This window comes from Hyperolius riggenbachi, chromosome 10 (genome assembly GCF_040937935.1).
Source record: "Hyperolius riggenbachi isolate aHypRig1 chromosome 10, aHypRig1.pri, whole genome shotgun sequence".
In the NCBI taxonomy this organism is placed as follows: Eukaryota; Metazoa; Chordata; class Amphibia; order Anura; family Hyperoliidae; genus Hyperolius; species Hyperolius riggenbachi.
Genome location: NC_090655.1, coordinates 252,001,487 through 252,024,466, shown reverse-complemented (window position 1 = coordinate 252,024,466; position 22,980 = coordinate 252,001,487). Strand labels below are relative to the sequence as shown.

Genomic DNA, 22,980 nt, shown 5'->3' with positions numbered 1-22,980 from the left:
GAGAGAGAAGAGATAGTGATGTCGTAGAGATGTCAGAGATGAGAGAGAGAGGGATGAGAGAGAGAGAAGAGAGAGAGAAGAGATAGTGATGTCATAGAGATGTCAGAAATGAGAGAGATAGAAGAGAGAGAGAAGAGATAGTGATGTCATAGAGATGTCAGAGATGAGAGAGAGAGAGAGAGAGATAAGAGAGAGAGATGAGAGAGGAGAAAGTGATGTCATAGAGATGTCAGAGATGAGAGAGATGAGAGAGAGAGGAGATAGTGATGTCATAGAGATGTCAGAGATGAGAGAGAGAGAGATGAGAGATGAGAGAGAGAGATGAGAGAGAGGAGATAGTGATGTCATAGAGATGTCAGAGATGAGAGAGAGAGGGATGAGAGAGAGAGAAGAGAGAGAGAAGAGATAGTGATGTCATAGAGATGTCAGAAATGAGAGAGATAGAAGAGAAAGAGAATAAATAGTGATATCATAGAGATGTCAGAGATGAGAGAGAGAGAGAGAGAGAGAGATATAGAAGAGAGAGAGAAACGATAGGTAGAAACAAAGTATCCGGGCAGCAGTCACAGCAAAGGTAATGCTAAACAACCTTTAATCCATCCCCATCAAACTGACCTACAGTGAAATGTGCAGGCCTTACAGCCGTTTCGCAGGGTAACCTGCTTCTTCAGAGGCAACAACATTGTGTACAATACAGAGCAGATTTAAATACAAAAACATTAATCATCCTGGCTTACCGCACCTGCTAACGCCACCCCACCGCCGAGCGCGCTTGTTCTAAGCAACGCCCTGAGCCACTGACTGGAGTAAAGAGTTCGGCGCCTCCCTTCCGGGAACGTCATACAGGCGTGCGCCTGATTGGTCCGGTGGGACGTCACATGACTGTCCCAACGTCATCATGTCCAGCAACAGCCAATGGTATTGGTGAGGAGGCGGGTCGGTGTCTATTCACCTAGGCAACCAACCCAGAAGCGCGGCGTGCCTGGAAAAGAGTAAACAAACAGATAGAAACACGAGATTAAAAACACGTAGATACAACGAGCAACTAAAAATAAATATAAAAAGCTATTCTATACAATTGGAGAACGTAAGCCCTATCTAAAGCGCCATGTATAAGGCAATCTTAGTTCAATCAAGTGATGTCATAGAGATGTCAGAGATGAGAGAGAGAGGGATGAGAGAGAGAGAAGAGATAGTGATGTCATAGAGATGTCAGAAATGAGAGAGATAGAAGAGAGAGAGAAGAGATAGTGATGTCATAGAGATGTCAGAGATGAGAGAGAGAGAGATGAGAGAGGAGAAAATGATGTCATAGAGATGTCAGAGATAATAGAGAGAGAGAGATGAGAGAGAGAGAAGAGAGAGAGAGGAGATAGTGATGTCATAGAGATGTCAGAGATGAGAGAGAGATAGATGAGAGAGAGAGGAGATAGTGATGTCAGAGATGAGAGAGAGAGAGAGATGAGAGAGAGAGAGATGAGAGAAGGATGAGATAGTGATGTCAGAGATGTCAGAGATGAGAGAGAGATGAGAGAGAGAGATGAGAGAAAGATGAGATAGTGATGTCATAGAGATGTCAGCGATGAGAGAGAGAGGGATGAGAGAGAGAGAAGAGAGAGAGAAGAGATAGTGATGTCATATAGATGTCAGAAATAAGAGAGAGAGAAATGAGAGAGAGAGGAGATAGTGATGTCATAGAGATGTCATAAATGAGAGAGATAGAAGAGAGAGAGAAGAGATAGTGATGTCATAGAGATTTCAGAGATGAGAGAGAGAGAGAAATGAGAGAGAGAGATGAAAAAGTGATGTCATAGAGATGTCAGAGATGAGAGAGAGATGAGAGAGAGAGATGAGAGAGGAGATAGTGATGTCATAGAGATGTCAGAGATGAGAGAGATGACAGGGGAGATAGTGATGTCATAGAGATGTCAGAGATGAGAGAGAGAGAGAGAGAGAGAGAGAGAGAGATGAGAGAGAGAGGAGATGGTGATGTCATAGAGATGTCAGAGATGAGAGAGAGAGAGGGATGAGAGAGAGAGAAGAGAGAGAGAAGAGAAAGTGATATCATAGAGATGTCAGAAATGAGAGAGATAGAAGAGAGAGAGAAGAGATAGTGATGTCATGGAGATGTCAGAGATGAGAGAGAGAGAGAGAGAGAGAGAGAGAGGGGAGATAGTGATGTCATAGAGATGTCAGAGATGAGAGAGAGAGGGATGAGAGAGAGAGAAGAGAGAGAGAAGAGATAGTGATGTCGTAGAGATGTCAGAAATGAGAGAGATAGAAGAGAAAGAGAAGAGATAGTGATGTCATAGAGATGTCAGAGATGAGAGAGAGAGAGAGAGAGAGATGAAAGAGGAGAAAGTGATGTCATAGAGATGTCAGAGATGAGAGAGAGAGAGATGAGAGAGAGAGGAGATAGTGATGTCATAGAGATGTCAGATATGAGAGGGAGAGAGATGAGAGAGAGAGGAGATAGTGATGTCATAGAGATGTCAGAGATGAGAGAGAGAGGGATGAGAGAGAAGAGAGAGAGAAGAGAGTGATGTCATAGAGATGTCAGAAATGAGAGAGATAGAAGAGAGAGAGAGGAGATAGTGATGTCATAGAGATGTCAGAGATGAGAGAGAGATGAGAGAGAGAGGAGATAGTGATGTCATAGAGATGTCAGAGATGAGAGAGAGAGGCATGAGAGAGAGAGAAGAGATAGTGACGTCATAGAGATGTCAGAAATGAGAGAGAGAGAGATGAGAGAGAGAGGGGATAGTGATGTCATAGAGATGTCAGAAATGAGAGAGAGAGAAGAGAGAGAGAAGAGATAGTGATGTCATAGAGATGTCAGAGATGAGAGAGAGAAATGAGAGAGAGAGATGAGAGAGGAGAAAGTGATGTCATAGAGATGTCAGAGATGAGAAAGAGATGAGAGAGAGAGATGAGAGAGAGAGGAGATAGTGATGTCATAGAGATGTCAGAGATGAGAGAGAGAAAGATGAGAGAGAGGGGAGATAGTGATGTCATAGAGATGTCAGAGATGAGCTAGAGAGAGAGAGGAGATAGTGATGTCATAGAGATGTCAGAGATGAGAGAGAGAGGGATGAGAGAGGGAGAAGAGATAGTGATGTCATAGAGATGTCAGAGATGAGAGAGAGAGAGAGAGAGAGAGAGAGAGATGAGAGAGAGAGAGATGAGAGAGAGAGGAGATAGTGATGTCATAGAGATGTCAGAGATGAGAGAGAGATGAGAGAGAGAGAGGAGATAGTGATGTCATAGAGATGTCAGAGATGAGAGAGAGAGGGATGAGAGAGAGCGAAGAGAGAGAGGAGAGATAGTGACGTCATAGAGATGTCAGAAATGAGAGAGAGAGAGATGAGAGAGAGAGGGGATAGTGATGTCATAGAGATGTCAGAAATGAGGGAGATAGAAGAGAAAGAGAAGAGATAGTGATGTCATAGAGATGTCAGAGATGAGAGAGAGAGAGAAATGAGAGAGAGAGATGAGAGAGGAGAAAGTGATGTCATAGAGATGTCAGAGATGAGAAAGAGATGAGAGAGAGATGAGAGAGAGAGGAGATAGTGATGTCATAGAGATGTCAGAGATGAGAGAGAGAGAGAGAGAGTAGATAGTGATGTCATAGAGATGTCAGAGATGAGAGATAGAGAGAGAGGGATAAGAGAGAGAGAAGAGATAGTGATGTCATAGAGATGTCAGAGATGAGAGAGAAAGAGATGAGAGAGAGAGATGAGAGAGGAGATAGTGATGTCATAGAGATGTCAGAGATGAGAGAGAGAGATGAGAGAGAGAGAGAGGAGATAGTGATGTCATAGAGATGTCAGAGATTAGAGAGAGAGAGAGATGAGAGAGAGAGGAGATAGTGATGTCATAGAGATGTCAGAGATGAGAGAAAGAGAGAGAGAGGAGATAGTGATGTCATAGAGATGTCAGAGATGAGAGAGAGAGAGAGAGAGGGATGAGAGAGAGAGAAGAGATAGTGATGTCATAGAGATGTCAGAGATGAGAGAGAGAGAGAGATGAGAGAGAAAGATGAGAGATAGAGGAGATAGTGATGTCATAGAGATGTCAGAGATGAGAGCGAGAGAGAGAGGAGATAGTGATGTCATAGAGATGTCAGAGATGAGGGAGAGAGAGATAGAAGAGAGAGAGAAGAGATAGTGATGTCATAGAGATGTCAGAGATGAGAGAGATAGATGAGAGAGAGAGATGAGAGAGGAGAAGGTGATGTCATAGAGATGTCAGAGATGAGAGAGAGAGAGAGAGATGAGAGAGAGAGGAGATAGTAATGTCATAGAGATGTCAGAGATGGGAGAGAGAGATAGAAGAAAGAGAGAGATGAGAGAGAGAGGAGATAGTGATGTCATAAAGATGTCAGAGATGAGAGAGGGACGAGAGAGAGAGAAGAGAGATACGATATAGTGATGTCAGAAATGAGAGAGATAGAAGAGAGAGAGAAGAGATAGTGATGTCATAGAGATGTCAGAGATGAGAGATATAGAAGAGAGAGAGATGAGAGAGATAGAAGAGAGAGAGAAGAGATAGTGATGTCATAGAGATGTCAGAGATTAGAGAGATGAGAGAGAAGAGAGAGAGAGAAGAGATAGTGATGTCATAGAGATGTCAGAGATGAGAGAGAGATGAGAGAGAGAGGAGATAGTGTTGTCATAGAGATGTCAGAGATGAGAGAGAGAGAGATGAGAGAGAGAGATGAGAGAGAGAGGAGATAGTGATGTCATAGAGATGTCAGAAATGAGAGCGATAGAAGAGAGATAGATGAGATAGTGATGTCATAGAGATGTCAGAGATGAGAGAGAGAGAGAGAGAGATGAGAGAGAGAGGAGATAGTGATGTCATAGAGATGTCAGAGATGAGAGAGAGAGAGATGAGAGAGAGAGGAGATAGTGATGTCATAGAGATGTCAGAGACGAGAGAGAGAGAGATGAGAGAGAGAGGAGATAGTGATGTCATAGAAATGTCAGAGATGAGAGAGAGAGATATGAGAGAGAGAGATTAGAGAGAGAGGAGATAGTGATGTCATAGAGATGTCAGAGATGAGAAAGAGAGAGAGGGATGAGAGAGAGTGAAGAAAGAGAGAAGAGATAGTGATGTCATAGAGATGTCAGAAATGAGAGAGATAGAAGAGAGAGAGAGAAGAGATAGTGATGTCATAGAGATGTCAGAGATGAGAGAGAGAGAGAGATGAGAGAGATGAGAGAGAGAGAAGAGATAGTGATGTCATAGAGATGTCAGAGATGAGAGAGAGAGAAGAGAGAGAGAGATGAGATAGTGATGTCATAGACTTGTCAGAGATGAGAGAGAGATGAGAGAGGAGATAGTGATGTCATAGAGATGTCAGAGATGAGAGAGAGAGGGATGGCAGCAGGCAATGTCACAGGCCAATGGTACCTAGCGTTGGTACCATGGCTGAAAATAAACACCAAAGAGCAGGAGGAGGTTCCGGACAGCAGTCGTGCAGCCCACATTGTGCCCAATGCACAACTGGGACAGCACAGTTTTCAACCCAGTCACCTCAGGATTTATTTTTTTTTACAACAGTATAGCTATTGTAGTGGCGTAATAGCTGGTGGCACATGGCAGCAGCGCATAATTCTGTGGACCCTGGCGGTGGGAACACAGACAGGCAGGAGGATAAACTCAGCGGGATGAGGAGTGGCGAATAGCAGCAGGCAATGTATTCTGTGGACCCTGGCGGTGGGAGCACAGACAGCAGGATAACTACAGCAGCAGGAAGAGGAGTGACGTGTGGCAGCAGCAGGCATGCATTGTGTGGTGAACAGCAGGAGGATGAAAATCAGCGCTTCGTAATATGTTGGCGCTGTATAAATACAATAAATAAATAAATACACAAATAAATAAATTCATAAATAAATCAGTAAATTCATAAATATATGAATACATCAGCAACAGCAGCAGGAAGAGGAGTGATGTGTGGCAGAAGCAGGCATGTCACGGGCCATGGTAGCTAGCGTTACTACCACAGCAAGTGAAGAAACACCAGGTCAAATTATCAGGACCCCGGGAATGAAGGTTTATGTTGTCAAAGAATGATTCCCAGGCACCTCATGTCCTCCTCTCGCCGACAGTAGGTGCCAGGAACGTGCCTTCAATCCAGGCCTGGTTGATCTTCAAAAATGTCAGTCTGTCCAGTCCCTCTGTGGACAGACGAGAGCGCTTCTCGGTGACCACGCCACTGGCCGCACTGAAGCACCTCTCGGACAGCACCCTTGAAGGGGGGCAAGACAGGACTTCCAGTCCGTACTGGCGCGTACTGCGCCAGCTCACTCCAGATGTGCAACCGCTCCACCCAGTACTCCATTGGGTCCACGCTGCCAATGTCAAGCCCACTGAAGGACCCCATGTACTCAGCCACCATCTGGGTCATGCGCTGGCTGTGGCTTTCAGAGGAGGTGGCTGCTGCACGCACCTCCTCTCTACCGTCATGTAGAGCGCCTTCGTCAATGACAGCAGGGTCTCCTGGGCGCCTGATGCTGCTGGCCGCAGGCACCGGCTGCTGTGCTGGCTGGACAGGGACAGAGGGGGTGGAAGCCTGGGGGAAGGCTTCCTCCAGTCGCCGAACAAGGAGCTGCTGCAACTCACTTGTGCGCTGCTCACGTCCTCTAGCAGGCAGAAACTGAGCCCACTTCCCCCTCAGCCGTGGATCCAGGATCATGCTGATGCAGATGTCCTCCCTCGCTTGCATCTGCTTCACCCTGGGGTCTGTGCGCAGGCAACGCAGCATGTGCACTGCCATGGGGAACAGGGTGGTCCGTGACACAGAGACATCAGGGTCAGCATCCTCCTCTGGCTCCTGAGCCTCTTCCTCCTCTCTCCACCCTCGCACCACTGCTGCTGCGCATCGCTGTTCCCCCTCAGCAGCAACGTCCAGCACCTCCAACTCCTCCTCATCCTCCTCCAGGGATTCAAATTCCTGCACAGCAGTGGACTGCGCAGGCGGCTGCTGTTCCAGCTGGTTCCGGGCCTTCTCCCCAAATCCACCAAATCGCCAAGTGCCCTGTCCAGCAGACAAACAAAGGGCACCCACTGGCAGAGGGATGCCCGCTCCTGGCTCACCAGGTTGGTTCCCTGCAGGAAGGGAGCCAACACCAAGCAGACCTGCTGCATCTGCCCCCACTGTGCGTTGGTGAGGAGCTGGAGTTTGGTGGTGCCTTCGAGAGTGCCATCCATGATGTACCTGTTGACAGCCCTCCTCTGCTCAACCAGCCGCTCCAACATCGCCAGGGTGGAGTTCCAGCGAGTCGGCACATCGATGACAAGGCGGTGTGGTGGCAGGCCCTCGCGCTGCTGGATCTCTGCCAGCTTTGATGCAGCAGCAGCTGAGCGGCGGAAAGTGCGCACAATTTTCCGCCCCGCTTCCAACAGCTCCTCCATCCCCTGGTAGGTGCGCAGGAACTTCTGCACCACCAGGTTCAGGATGTGGGCCAAGCAGGGGATGTGGGATAAGTGTCCCCTGCTGATGGCAGCCAGCAGGTTGGCGGCATTGTCGGACACCACCAATCCGACTCGGAGGCCTCTGGGGGACAGCCACGTCTTCTCCTGCTCCCTCAGGTAGCGGAGCACGTTGGCTGCTGTCAGACTGTTCTTCCCCAGGCTCACCATCTCCAGCAGCGCTTGGCAGTGGCGGGCCTTCACGCTGCAGTTGCGTTGTCGCTTGCTGCTTCTCCCCTGACCCCGCGTGGTGGCACCACATAGTGGGAGACTGGTGCCGCTGCTGCTGCTGCGCCCGAGGGTGGACCTGCTGCTTCCTCGCTCGGGCTTTCTACCAGGCTGACCCAGTGTGCCGTAAAGGACAGATAGCGTTCTGTCCCAAAACGGCTGCTCCATGAATCCATGGTTATCTGGATCCACGCACTCACAGAGTGATCGTGTGCGCGGCCCACGTTCGCCATGGCAAACCGGTGCAGTGCTGGGATCGCCGTGCGGGAGAAGTAGTGGCGGCTGGGGACTTGCCCCTCCGGGATCCCAAAATGCAGCAGCGCTCTCATGTCACTCCCCTCCTGCACGAAGGAATATGGCAGGAGCTGGGAGCACATGGCCCGGGCAAGCAACCCATTCAGCACCCGGATGCGCCTGTGAGCGGGAGGCAACACCTTGGTCACACCGGGAAAGGACTCGCTGAGCAGGGTCTGGCGGCGTTTGCCTGCGCGGGAGGATGAGGAGGCCATTGTGGAGGGAGGTGATGAGGCAACTGAGGACTGGCTGCCTGGGGGGGGGGGGGTGAGGAGTGAGTTGCTGCTGCTGTGCTCCTGCTGCTGCTGCTGGGTGGGATGCTGCTGCTGCTGAAATCTGTGCAGTGGCTCTCTGGCTCTGACCACTGCCTGCGCCACTTTGAATCAGCTTCTCATACTCACAAAAATCCTCAAAATGCCTGGTCTCTAAGTGGGTCGACAGGCACGAGTTACTCAGCTTGAGGAGATTGCGACCTCAACTGTTGCAAACTGCACGGGTCGAGTCCTCTGTGCACTTAGTGAAGAACCGCCAGACTGGGGACTTCAACCTGCCCTTTGAGCTTGAGGGCTGGGTTTTTTTGGTGCCCTTGGAGGCTTGTGCCTTTTTTGGTTTGGTTGGAGGTTTGCTGCGGGTGGTGGTAGCGGCTGAAGCAGCAGGCTGCGGCTCCTGCCTTCCACGCCCTGTGCTTGCCGCCTTGCTGCTGCCATGCCTCTGCGCCAGAGACACCTCCTCCTCCGATGACGAGCTGCCTTCAAGCAAGTGTGCTGGTGGTACTGGTGGTGGCACATAGGGAGGATCCAGCATGTCATCATCATCCCCAAACATGTCCTCTGAGCCCGCCTCAACCACATCCAGTAGCCCAAAATCCCCTGCATCACGCCCCTCCTCATCAGCGCCAACAACAAACTGCTCCACCTCAAACTCCTCCTCCTCCTCCTTGCATGATGATATCCCCATTATCTCCTGCTCAAACTTCTCCACAACATCCCTGTACACGGCTGCAGTCACTGGGGTGAAGACCGAGCTCAGTGAGGGCAGGCTGGTTAATGGAGTCACCGTGACCTCAATTGGTGGTGGAGGCCTGCTGCGGACCGGAGTGCTGGTGGTGGTGGCACTGGTCTCGCTGGTGCTGGTGAAACGGTGGCTTCCTGCCCCGCCATCATATCCACCACAGCCTGCACCTGACTCTCCCCAATGGGCCGTGGGCGACGACCCGTCTCAAAGATGGGCGCAACACGCTCTCTGTTGCGCCTCTGCTCCCTCCTCCCTGCGGTCAGTGGCTGGCGGCGGACCAGTCCCAGACCTGCTGCTGCTGGCAGTGGCTCCTACAATGGCGCTGCCTCTCCTGGTGGTGCCTCGTCCTCTACCTCTGCCAGTCATTTTGCACTTATATACGAATACAGTAAAAAAAAAAAAATGTGTAGAAAACGGCGGGAAAGGGTGTAAACTTTAATAAAGTCTGGGTTGGTGGTGGTGACTGACTGGTGGTAAGTGTCAACAAAAAAATTAAAGAAGAAGAAGAAGAGGAGGAGGAAGAAGAGGAAGAAGTAGTAGTAGTAGTAGTACTACTAACAGTGAGTCTCTACAGTACTAACTCGTGTGACAGTGGGTGACAATTACGGTCGGTCACACACGGTCAGACGCAATCAATAGGGTGCGCCGGCAAATGACAGTCACAGCAGGTGACAACAAGGGATGCTGGCCTGCGAATGTAACAATTTACTACAAAAAGGTAATAAATCACACAGTAACAAATGAAAAAAATTAAATGAAGGGGTGGGTGGTAGTAGTAGTGGAAGACTACCACCTACCTAGTAGTAGTACGGTTGTACGCGCAGGTAGTAACTATTAACCGCCTGCTGTACTAAACAGTAAACAATATAACTAACTGCCAGACAGTGTGTAATGATTGGTGTCAGCAAGAACAGATTTTCTGATCATTGGTGATCTGCAGTATCACCAATAATACAGATGTTATACCTGATTATGTGGTGATCTGCAGAATCACCAATAATACAAGTATAGCAAGACACAGGACACACAGGTGTAAGATAGTGTTTTGGTGCAACAGTAATTTTTAATGGAGATACCCCCTATCCCAGAGGGGCAGGTAGAAGGGGGTATCTCTGAGGAACACAGTAATCAGTACTCCAGCAGGAGGGGCAGGGAATCCCGACAGTGCTGCATTAGCTAGTCACCTGAGGAGCAGGTGATTAAGAGTGTACTGCAGCTATCAACCTGAGGAGCAGGTGATTAAGACTGTACTGCAGCTATCAACCTGAGGAGCAGGTGATTAAGACTGTACTGCAGCTATCAACCTGAGGAGCAGGTGATTAAGACTGTACTGCAGCTATCAACCTGAGGAGCAGGTGATTAAGACTGTACTACAGCTATCAACCTGAGGAGCAGGTGATTCAGACTATACTGCAGCTATCAACCTGAGGAACAGGTGATTCAGACTATACTGCAGCTATCAACCTGAGGAGCAGGTGATTCAGACTATACTGAAGCTATCTACCTGAGGAGCAGGTAATAACTAAACTGAGAGTCCCTCACCAGGACTAAGCTCCCTGGTGAGGGCAGAAGAGTCAGACAAGCAGGTTTGGCAACACACGGACCGATACGGTACAGAGACAGGAAGCTAACTCAGAGTAGTAGTTCAGGCAGAGTCGGCAACTTATATCAGATAGGCAAAGGTACCGAATCAGAGAGCAGAAGAATAGTCAAACTAGCAGAAGGTCATAACAAATAATAAAATTCAATTAGTACTTTAAACTATCAACAGAATCTGGCTAAGTGTGGATCCCCAGCTCCAGCTGGTTCTAGCACACTTTGGGATCTGACTAGGTCTGAGTGCTAACATATAGCATATGCAACAGCAGACGCGGAACAAGTGACAGTCAGGTCCTATATATACTAAACGCGCTCTATAGCGCCGCCCCAGTCACTCAGCCAATCCAGAGCATAGCTGGAGTCAGCTGACCGAGTGATCAGCTGACTCCCCTTCTAGATGCATAAAGGTCCTTTCGCTCGGCGCACGCGCGTAGCCCTTAGTCTATGAGCGATAGAAGGACCAGGCAAAGCACCAGCATGTAACTGTGCGGCGGAAACCGCCGGCTGTGACGCGGAGATAGCCGCCATGCCGCTTGCTGTTGCGGCGGTATCTCCGCTATCCATTACACAGTGAGTGACAAATTACAGTCGCTGTCAGTGGCTGGCGGCGGACCAGTCCCAGACCTGCTGCTGCTGGCAGTGGCTCCTGCAATGGCGCTGCCTCTCCTGGTGGTGCCTCGTCCTCTACCTCTGCCAGTCATTTTGCACTTATATACGAATACAGTAAAAAAAAAAAGTAGGTAAGTGTCAACAAAAAATGAAATGTATTTATTTTTAAGTAGTAGTAGAAGTAGTAGTAGTAGAAGTAGAAGTAGTAGTACTACTACTACTAACAGTGAGTCTCCACAGTACTAACTTGTGTGACAGTGGGTGACAATTACGGTCGGTCACACACGGTCAGATGCAATCAATAGGGTGCGCCGGCAATTGACAGTCACAGCAGGTGACAACAAGGGACGCTGGCCTGCGAATGTAACAATATACTACAGGAAGGTAATAAATCACACAGTAACAAATGAAAAAAATTAAATGAAGGGGTGGGTGGTACTGGTAGTAGTAGTGGAAGACTACCACCTACCTAGTAGTTGTACGCGCAGGTAGTAACTATTAACCGCCTGCTGTACTAAACAGTAAACAATATAACTAACTGCCAGACAGTGGGTGACAAATTACAGTCTGTCGGTCACACACGGTCAGACGCAATCAACAGAGTGCGCCGGCAAATGACAGTCACACAGCAGGTGACAACAAGGGATGCTGGCCTGTACACAGTCAATCAGTAACTAACTAGTATTAACTAACAGTACTGAAGCTATAAACTAACAGACTACAGCAAACAGCAGCAGTACAATTTAACTAAACTACTATAGTACACAACTAACTAGAATCCCTAACCTACCTAAGCTGGTAGTAGGCTAAGGCTGCCCTAGGCTAGCAGGCCTAGCCTGCACACAGACTAACACTAGCCTAGCACAGTATACAGTACACACTAGCTGACTACAAACAATCAAATTACTATCTATCTATATAACAGTACAATGAATGTGTGTAGGAGGTGTTTAGGAAGCAAAACGCTAGGTTTAGCACAGAATACACTTGATCAGACACGCAGCACAGCACTGGAGATGCTCTCAGTATCAGCTCAGTCACACAAGTGCGTAGCTCCGCAAAATGGCCGCCGCCTTATATAGAGGAGGGGAGGGCCAGGCTCCCCTCCTCTGATTGGTTGCTAGCGTTGCCAGGGACTCGGCTGGAGGAATTCTGATTGGCCCGCGTCACTTCCGAATCCCGAAGCCGAACCCAACGCGTCATCCGGCTGAATTCAAATGTGCACATTCGCCCGCCTTCGGCTTCGGGTCCGCCGCATTCGGCTTCGGGAACGCTGAAATTCACCCGAATAATTCGGGTAAATTCGCATTCGGGAGTTCTGGAGAGCAAGCCTGCTTAATGGACACAGAAAAAAAAATTACAAAGGACATACTGTGTAGGTATTACAGGTCAAGGACAGTATATAGTTAAATTGGTAGTAAACACTTGAAAGTATTGAAAAGCATTCATTTTCATTCTGTGCTGTAATGCTTTCCAGTTCTAGCCGCTCCAGCCTGGTTCCGCATTAAAGGACCACTACAGCGGAAAAAAAGCAGTTAAAATCTGACAGAACCGACAGGTTTTAGACTAGTCCATCTCCTCATGGGGGATTCTCAGGGTTTTCTTTGTTTTCAAAAGCATTTCCTGAATGGCACTTGCTAAGTCTAACTGCCAAAACTAGTGTGCAAGGGAGCAGGTATCTTAAAAATGTTGGCAATTAGACTTAGAAACTGCCGTTCAGGAAATGTTTTTGAAAACAAAGAAAACCCCGAGAATCCCCATTAAGAAGATGGATTCGTGTAAAAGCTGTTGGTTCTGTCAGATTTTAAGAGCTTACTATTATACTATAGTGGTCCTTTAAGCATGACTACCACCTGAGGGAAGAAGCTGTTCCTGTGCCTGGAAGTTTTTGTAGCAACAGACCGGTATCTCAGTACTGAAGACATAAGTTGTAAGATGGAGTGAGCAGGGTGACAGGGGTCAGAGACAATCTTGGGAAGATGGAGTGAGCAGGGTGAGAGGAGTCAGAGACAATCTTGGGAAGATGGAGTGAGCAGGGTGAGAGGAGTCAGAGGCAAACCTGGGAAGATGGGGTGAGCAGGGTGAAAGGAGTCAGAGGCAAAATTGGGAAGATGGAGTGAGCATGGAGGGAAAGGGGTGAGAGGCAATCTTTGGAAGATGGAGTGAGCAGGGTGAGAGGGGTCAGAGGCAATCTTGGGAAGATGGAGTGAGCAGGGTGAGAGGGGTCAGAGGCAATCTTGGGAAGGAGGAGTGAGCGGGGGTAGAGGGGGTCAGAGCCAATCTTGGGAAGGAGGAGTGAGCAGGGAGAGGGGTGAGAGCCAATCTTTGGAAGATGGAGTGAGCAGGGTGAGAGGGGTCAGATGCAATCTTGGGAAGATGGAGTGAGCAGGGGTAGAGGGGGTCAGAGGCAATCTTGAGAAGGAGGAGCGAGCAGGGAGATGGGTGAGAGCCAATCTTTGGAAGATGGAGTGAGCAGGGTGAGAGGGGTCAGAGGCAATCTTGGGAAGATGGAGTGAGCAGGGTGAGAAGGGTTAAAGGCAAACTTGGAAAAATGGGGTGAACAGGGTAAGAGGGGTCAGAGGCAATCTTGGGAAGATGGAATTTGCAGGATGAGAGGGGTCAGAGGCAATCTTGGGAAGGAGGAGTGAGCATTGTCAGAGGGGGTCAGAGGCAATCTTGGGAAGGAGAAGTGAGCAGGGTGAGAAGGGTCAGAGGCAAACTTGGGAAAATGGGGTAAGCAGTAGGTGGTACATTCTCTGTTGCACTTTCTTGATGATGGTGACAGAATTGCTATCCCGTTTTGAGTTGCTGGAAATTTGAATGACTCTACTCTGGTCACTGTAGATCCATTTATGATTGGGGAGGTGTTGGGCTGTTTTCCTAAAATCTATTATCTCTGTTGTTTAAGAGCATTGAGTTTTAAGTTGTTGCTGCTGCACCAGGAGGAAAGCTGTCCCACTACATAATAATAATAATCAGAATATTTGTATAGCGCTTTTCTCCTGTTGGACTCAAAGCGCTCAAGAGCTGCAGCCACTGGGATGCGCTCAAGAGTCCACGCTGCAGTGATAGTCTTGCCTTGAACTCCTTTCTGAATAGGTACTGACCCTAGCCAGGATTCGAACCCTGATCTCCCATGTCAAAGGCGGTGCCCTTAACCAGTACACTATCCAGGCACTCATGCATGTATGCAGACTCATCCCTCTTTTTATAGGAGACCAACTACTGTTTCACCAGCAAACTTTAGAACCATTACAGATGGATCTGTGGAGATGCAGTCAGTGGAGTAAAGTGTATACAGCAGTGGGGACAGCACACAACTCTGGGGTGCTCCAGTGCTGAGTATCAAAGAGCTTAATGTGCATTTCCAAAGTCTAACTTGCTGTCTTCTGTCTGTCAACAAATGCATCCATTTGCAGATGGGTTCAGGTATGTTTAGTTGAGTGAGCTTGCTGTGTAATAGTGAAGGTATTATGGCGTTGAATGCAGAGCTGAAATCCACAAATAGAATCCTGCCATAGGTTCCTGGGGAGTCCAGATGCTTTAGAAAATAATACAGACACATGTTTACAACATTGACTAAAGACCTGCTAGACCTAAAGGCAAATTGCACAGTCCAGCACAGGATCTATGATGGATTTCACATAAGCCATTATCAGTTTTTCAAATGCTTTCATGTTCAATCATGTAAGGGCAACTGGTCTATAGTAATTTAGACATGTAAGTTTAGATTTTTAAGCAACTGGGACAATGGTTCAGTGTTTAAAACAGGCAGGGACCATTGGGAGTTCTATAGATGTGTTGAAAATATCTGTGAACACAAAAGCCCCATCTACACGATACGATTCTATGTACGATTCGATTACGATTCTATTTATGATCCTATTAAATCTGACATGTCCGATCAGGATTCGATTCAATTCGATTTGCCTTTGTTTTGCAATGGAAAATCGAATTGAATCGTATCGAAACCCGATCGGACATGTCGGATTTAATCAGATCGTAAATAGAATCGAAATCGAATCGCACAAAGAATCGTATCATGTAGATGGGGCTAAAGCCTAGCTGATCAGCACAGAATTTCCAGCATGTTGCAGACACAGCATCAGTGCCAGCTGTCTTTCTAATGTTTGGGCCATTAAAAAGTTTGCTTATCTCTAGTTTGCATAAATGATAGACACAGCAGGGTGTGGAGACATTGTCTGTCTGGGGTGCTCAGATCCAGGAAATGTTGTTTGTTGGTAAAGAGAAGCAAATCCTTGTCCATCACTCAGAACACACTTGTCCTATCATTACCCAACCCCATGGCATCACATGTACTTCTTCAACCGAAACAGACATCCAAAAGACCACTACCAGAATCCGAAAAAGGGGACATAGAGGGAAAAGAAAAGTAAAATCGCAAATAGTCCCCAATACATCAACTTCAAATTCCACTGTACAAACTCGTTTAATCTGTCAAACTACACGTTATCACGTTCTGAAACCCAACTATTAGAAAAAAGGTTTTTCATTCTGTCCCACCAGCTCTTCCCATTTGTCCAAACTTTTTGTCGAACTCAATGCATTTGTCCAGAAACTAACTAAAAAGACATTTTGCCATAAAAAAACATCAGTTATCACTACTGAATACCACCAGTGTTCTCATAATTACTAACAATGATACATTACCCACCTGCACAGTCAATACAGAGAAATTTATCACTACACAACTAAAGGGTAGATCCAGATTCTACCCCACCGCTTTCAAAAGTAACTATATAGAGACATTTTATGCCCTAGTTCTTAACGATCTGCAAAAAATAAACTTTGACACCCACACCCCCATGTCCAATCTCACGAGATCAGAACATAACGCTCTCAATTCACTTAGGAATAATGAGGACATCATCATCAAACCGGCTGATAAGGGGGGGGGGGGGAATAGTTATTCTGAACAAAAGCGATTATATTGAAGAATCAAACAGATTACTCAACAACCCCCTACATTACACTAAACTCGCCTACCATAGAATTTAACTCCACTCTCAAACTATTCATTAATCAAGCTCTTCTTAATGGCATCATAACCAAAAATGAACGCAACTTCATTATTAATCAGCATCCAAAAACTCCCTTCTTTTACTATCTCCCAAAAATCCATAAGAATCTCATCAAACCACCTGGTAGACCGATCATCTCTGGAATAGATTCCATCACTAGCAACTTATCCAAATTCATAGACCAACACTTACAGCCACTCGTACAGACATTACCATCATACCTCAAAGATTCCCAACATCTGATTGACTTACTCAAATCCACATCCTGGAACGTAAACTACCTATGGTTGACTTGTGACGTTTCCTCTCTTTATACCAATTTTCCACATTCCTTCGGTCTTCGGTCACTAGAACATTTTCTGTCCACTAATCCAGACATGCCCCTATCACAACAACAGTTCATCAAATTTTGTGCGGAATTCATTTTACAACATTACGTTTTTTCTTTTGCGGACAATTTTTACTATCAGACCACAGGTACGGCCATGGGAAACTCATTTGCACACTCATATGCGAACTTAACCATGGGCTACCTTGAACAATTAAAATTTCAGCAACCACATCTGTTTACACAAAATATTGTATTGTATAAGAGATACATTGAAGATCTCATTTTTATATGGAAGGGAGACCAAACTGGTATCCCAATTTTTTTTAATTTTCTAAATGACAATCCTGCTGGCCTTACGTTCACTGCTCAACACCATCCCACATCCATTGAATTTCTCGATCTGGTTCTGTATATCACCAACAATACAATAAAAACTAAAACTCATTTCAAAAAAGTCGATTCCAACAATTATATACATTTTGAAAGTTTTCACCACCGTCCTTGGACCACTAATATACCTTATTCCCAATATAAAAGAATATTTTGCAACTGCACAGACTTTTGAGAATTTCCAACCCAATCTAGCATTCTTACAAAAAAAATTTACTGAACGAGGATACCCAAAAAAACTCATAAAGGATGCCAAACGCAAAGCTACTATTACTTCGGTTACCACCATCCATAATGCCAATTCAACCAAACCCGATTCTTTCCCAGATTCATAACCTGTTATAGAAAACAACATAAACAGATCTGTTCAATTCTAGGAAACAGATGGGAAATATTAACACAAGATCCACACCTCAGACTGTCATTGCCAAAAGCCCCCCTTCTTACCTTTAAAAGAGCTCCCAATTTACACATTCTACCAGCACCCAGTAAATTTAGACACACCAATCCCCTCAAACACCAAATCATCAACTCTGCCAACCCTGGATCCTGTCCATGTAATCACTCTCGCTATACAGCGTGTCAATTTATTCACACCACTTAGACTTTCCAATCCAATACCACTAATACTGAATTCATCATCAAACAAAACATCACTTGCACATTGAGAAATGTTATTTACCTTGTTTCATGTCCTTGCAAATTACAATATGTCGGCCGTACCACTCAACTTGTTCATGAAAGAATAGGGCAGCACAAAAGGAACATACTAAAACAATACCCCCTGCACAGTGTATCAAGGCACTTCAGTACCCATCACGATGGCAATCCACAATCGTTCATCATCGCTCTCATAGAATCTGTTGAAGCACAAAATATTTTTAAGGTTCTAAGGAACAAAGAAATGTTCTGGATCCAGATTCTTAGGACTCTCGTTCCAGAGGGTCTTAATGAAGTACTAGAAAAACTGTATTAACCACATTTGGTTTCCAATTTTTGATTCTAGTCCTCTCTTTTATCTCTACCTTTAGATGTACTCTTGAGTTTTACTGTTTTTATTAATTGTTATAAAGATATCCTTTATTAAGTTTTTGTATTTTGCATTTGATCCTATTGTCATAATCTATTTACATGTACATAGTTTGTGTCTTGCTGTAATAGGTTATTTTGTGCTCCTGGTTTGCCATGACACCAGCAGAGTGCCCCTAATCCAGCTCATTCTCCATTAACAGTCTATTTTTCTCCATTGGTTGACAGCATACTATGCCAATTTTCTATATATTTTCTATATATGAATTAGTATGCCACTCTAACATTGAAATTACAGTCAGGGTGCAAAATTATGCCCCTCTTCACACTTTATTTTGTGATGGTGAATGAGATTTAACCAACTACCACTAGAGGGCAGCAAAATAAAGTGCATATCCATTATATTCCCAACACGAGCTTATATTCATATTTATACATTCATTTTTATCCCTACTGGCACTAATGTGTGTTAAAATACCCCCTTTGAATTATTCTTTGTTTATATCCACCAACATCAAATAATATCTACTTTCTAATAACTTAAATAACTACACTGACATTTGCCAAAAGTAAATATGGAGGTGGCGGCATCCGATGCCCTCTGCGCATGCGCCCGCCTCGCACTACGTCATGACGCCTCACGGAGCGAATGCGACGCCTTCACTTGCCATATACCCTGAGCGGTGCGACGTTGTCGTCCCACCGAGCTGCCCATAGATCATCTTGTGCTACCGGAAGCTGTCAGAAGGTGACAGTTCCGGCGCTCACGCCCGCCCAAAGATGTGGTTTTAGCGCCAGCTCTTTTATATAAACAGGACACCGAACACCTCAGACCTCTACAGATGTGCTTGATCTATTGAGTGACCAGTGCTGGTAAGCATAAACGTTTGTTTTTACAGTCTATACTTGCGGGCTTCCACATCCCAGCAGACTTTTATTAGGATGCACTATGTGATTTATGTACAATTGCTTTAGCTTATGATTACACTAGAAGTACTATCTGATAAAGCTGTTACACAATGTTGGATTGGATAGTAGGTTATACCCTATCTATATTTTTCTTTTAAAATTACATACAGCAAGACTTGTACCTGTGAGTATAGAATTATTTTTGTGAAATGTTTTATGCTATTTGTTTGTGAATAAAGCGTCCCCTGGCACAGCTTCTCTTTTTGTTTTTGTCCCCCCAGTGTTTCTCCAAATTGATTGCCTGATGAAGCGGGATATTGGCCCGTGAAACGCGTTGCATACCTGGAGATTTCCTATTAAATGTTATTGTTACTTTTAACGGCTAATTGTCCGGTCATTTTTGCACCTGAGGGGGTGAGTCCACCTGCCTCCCTCTTAAGCGGATTTTAATTTTTTTATCCTTGTTGGCGCCTCTGTTACTCTGGTTTTACCACATTTTTCTTCAAGCCTTTGTAAATAAAGGTAAATGTTGTTTTGCTTCACTGATGCCCATTTGTAGTCTGCATCTAGCAGCTTTGTAGAGGACTTTATCACCTGTACATGATGTAAACCAGGGTTTGTTGTTGTTGTTGTTGTATCTGATACATTGTTTGGTGGGGATGCAGGTCTCTTCATAAAAGATAATGTATAAACGTCACAGTATCAGTGTATTCATTTAGATCACAGGTGGATTCTTTGAATGTGTTCCAGTCTGTTGAATCAGTGCTTGAATAGGACTTCTCTTCTCTCCAGAGTGAGATCTCATATGTATGACAAGGCTTCCTTTCTGCCCAAAACCTTTCCCACACTCAGCACATGAATAGGGCTTCTCACCAGTGTGATCTCTCATGTATGACAAGGCTTCCTTTCTGCCCAAAGCCTTTCCCACACTCAGCACATGAATAGGGCTTCTCACCAGTGTGATCTCTCATGAAGGACAAGGTCTGATTTCTGAACAAAACTTTGCCCACACTAAGCTCAAGAAAAAAGATTCTTTCCGGTGTGAGATCTGTCATGACTGACAAGGTTATTTTATTTTTTTAAATATCTTTTCATTTTCTCGGAAAAGTCAGAGTATACTGTATATAGTTACAAGCATTTGTATCAAAAAAGATTAAATTACAAAAAATTTCGGCACTGTACAGAATTGTATAGCAGATCAAAAACAGATTATCAGGATGTGAACAACTGACTTTCCAGAAATGTTTTTGTTTTCCCCCCTTATTCGTAATACTCAATGGCAGGCTCAAACAGAAAGAGAAACTTGGGATTATAACTCCCTTCCCATAACTCACCCGCCCTCCCCAAAAACAACAAAACCCTGACCCACCCAAATGATTCCGGTCATATTGGAATCAGGAAGGTCAAAGGTCACCCATCACAACCACTCATCAACCACCCAAAAATAATAATATAAATAGGTCTAGATAAGATAAGCACACATAGGGTAAGTGTAACGATCTTGCGCCCACTGCTGGGGACAAAACATGCTGAGTGGGACACCCGGAGGTGAAAGTGCACACAGTCTGATGCCAGAGAATGCTGTACTAATGGGCCAAACGCAAGTATACCGATTTATTGAACTATTGCATGACAAAAGAAGGGATGATGTTTTGGACAAAGGCAAGGCCCTCCCTGGAAAGTCTATAAGTGTGGAACTGTGTCAGTGTAAAGCCGGCCAACGTTTGCTGTCGCAGCTTTTTGTTATAACAACTGAGGACTTATCCCCATTAGGGGGAGGCAGCTGCTGTGTGTATGGCTGTATGCTGATGTGTGACAGCTAGGTGGACTGGGCTTGCGTGCATGGAGCATGAGAGTCCTTTTGACAGACTCCATGCACACAAGCCTAGATTGATAATTCACGGGGTATGCGGGATGGCTCTTTGGTTTAAATGTTATACTGGGTTCTGCACAGAAACGTTTTTTTAAATACTATCTGTGTTTTTGTTCCTTAAAGGAGTACACCTGTGACTTGGTGTAGATTGTGCAATAAAGATTTATATTGAACTATGATGATATGGTGTTTATGGCCAATTAATGTTGCCTTTTCTATTTAGTATATGACACTGATTGATGAGATGTGATTGCATGATAGCTCTGTGGCTCCTTGGCAACCCTCTTCTTATAAGTGTAACGATCTTACCTTCCAGCGGCAGGTCCTGCGGCGTCTCCGGCGATGGGACTTCCGCTCAGCCGTCTTCTGCTGGCGTCCCTGGCATCCCTCCGGCGGTGCATCAAAGGGCTTGCATTCGCAGTTCCTCCTGTCGGGCGCGCGGGGCAGAGCAGCCTTTACAGGCCGAGGAGGCATGTCTGACAGGAGGGGCTGTCATCCTGGGGGCTGGATCTGCTCTGCCTCTTGGGTATATTAGGCCAAGGGAGTCAGTTGCTCACTGGCCTTGATACTAATCAGTTCGCTGGTTCTTGGTCCTTATCGTAGTGTGATAGTTATTGAGAGCTACATTCATATATTGCGCACTCCGCGATATATATGTACTCTAGTCAGTCTAGAACTGTGTACTATATATATATTGTAATTATAGTAATTATTGTATTATTATATTATGTTCTGTGTATGATCCGGCAAGTCCACCACTCCGATTAAAGTCTCACCCCTTTGTACTTCAGTCATCTGATACCCGTTATAGACCTCGGCTAGCCTAAAAACCTTGTCTCTGTCTCATCCTTATCTGTACCGCAAACATCTGATCCTATGTGTATGACTCCAGTCTGATTATTGACTTAGCACTTGTCTCTAACCCTTGTACTGTAGCCATCTGGTTACCTGTGTAACGATCCTAGCCTGTTATTTGCCCTAGCTCTGCATTAGTCCTTCTGTACCGTGCATTTCTAACTTCTCGTGTATGGCCCAAGCTACAACCTGACCTTGATTAATTGTATTTCTGTGTGCACGTTAAACCCAGAGTCACAGTAAGAATCAGTAGCATTGGAATAGACATTAGGAGAAGACAAAAAAAATCAGATCATACATCATCATCACGAATTTCCAGAAGCCCCAATGAGCCATCTATTTTACCCCTTAGGTACCATGAGGTATAGGTAAATGGTCTCATGATTTGTCTTATTTCTGCCTTAGGGGCAAATTGTAGAATAAATGGTCTCCACAACTTGAAAAACTTTTTAGTATTAAGATTTTTAGCTTGTTTTGCATTAAATTTAGCTATATCTGACAAGGTTATTTTTTATGTATAAAATATTTCCCACACTTAGCACACGGATGGGGCTTCTTAGCAGCGTGAGCTCTTTCATGTCTGAGAAGGTGTGAATTAGTAACAAAACACTTCCCACACTCAGTGCATGAAAAGGGCTTCTCACCAGTGTGAGATCTCTCATGTATGACAAGATATGCTTTATTAGCAAAAATTTTCCCACACTGAAAACATGAATAGGGCTTCTTACCAGTGTGAAATCTCTCATGTCTTACAAGGTCTGCTTCCTCTCCAAAACATTTCCCACACTCAGAACATGAATGGGGCATCTCACCACCAGTGTGAGATCTCTTATGTCTGACAAAGTTTGATTTATCACTAAAACATTTCCCACACTCAGCACATGAAAAGGGCTTCTCACCAGTATGAGATCTCTCATGTCTGATAAGTTTTGATTTCCCAACAAAACATTTCCCACATGTGGAACAGGAATTCCTTCCAGCAGGGCGAGAGCTGAGCTGGGTATGAGGCCCCTCAGGGTTAGACAGGTTATCAGAGTCTGGGGGAATATTTGGGGTAACCAGGATATCTGCAGGAGACTCTTGTCCAATGACATCATCATCCGTTGTACAGTCTGTGGATACAGAGGGACGAGTCTCTGAGAGGTTTCTGATTCCGGGACTCCGCACTGCGAATAGAAAAACATCATCACTTCCTGTAGAGAATTCTGAGGGGAGGAACAATTATCATTAGTGATGGTCCGTGAGCTGCTGATAATCTCAAATTGATGCAAAGTTTATGCAGATTGGAAATGGGCCAGATGTTACAGAGCAATGGCATCAATGGATTGTAG

The 22,980-nt window shown here is 45.5% G+C and overlaps 1 protein-coding gene across 2 annotated transcripts in view; it reads right to left on the bottom strand.

Moving 5' to 3' along the window:
- Positions 1–747: 747 nt before the first annotated feature.
- The window catches only part of LOC137535317 (oocyte zinc finger protein XlCOF8.4-like), a 42,292-nt gene continuing 20,059 nt past the window's right edge, over positions 748–22,980 (bottom strand). The window contains exons 7-8 of one of the 2 annotated variants that reach the window (XM_068257147.1): positions 22,549–22,815; positions 748–982 (exon numbers count right to left, since the gene is read on the bottom strand). In XM_068257147.1, the coding sequence (XP_068113248.1) occupies positions 945–982; positions 22,549–22,815 (305 nt within the window). In that variant the 3' untranslated portion in view covers positions 748–944. Of the gene's footprint in view, positions 983–20,027; positions 22,816–22,980 lie in introns of those variants that run through there. The other variant, XM_068257146.1, reaches the window with a different exon arrangement.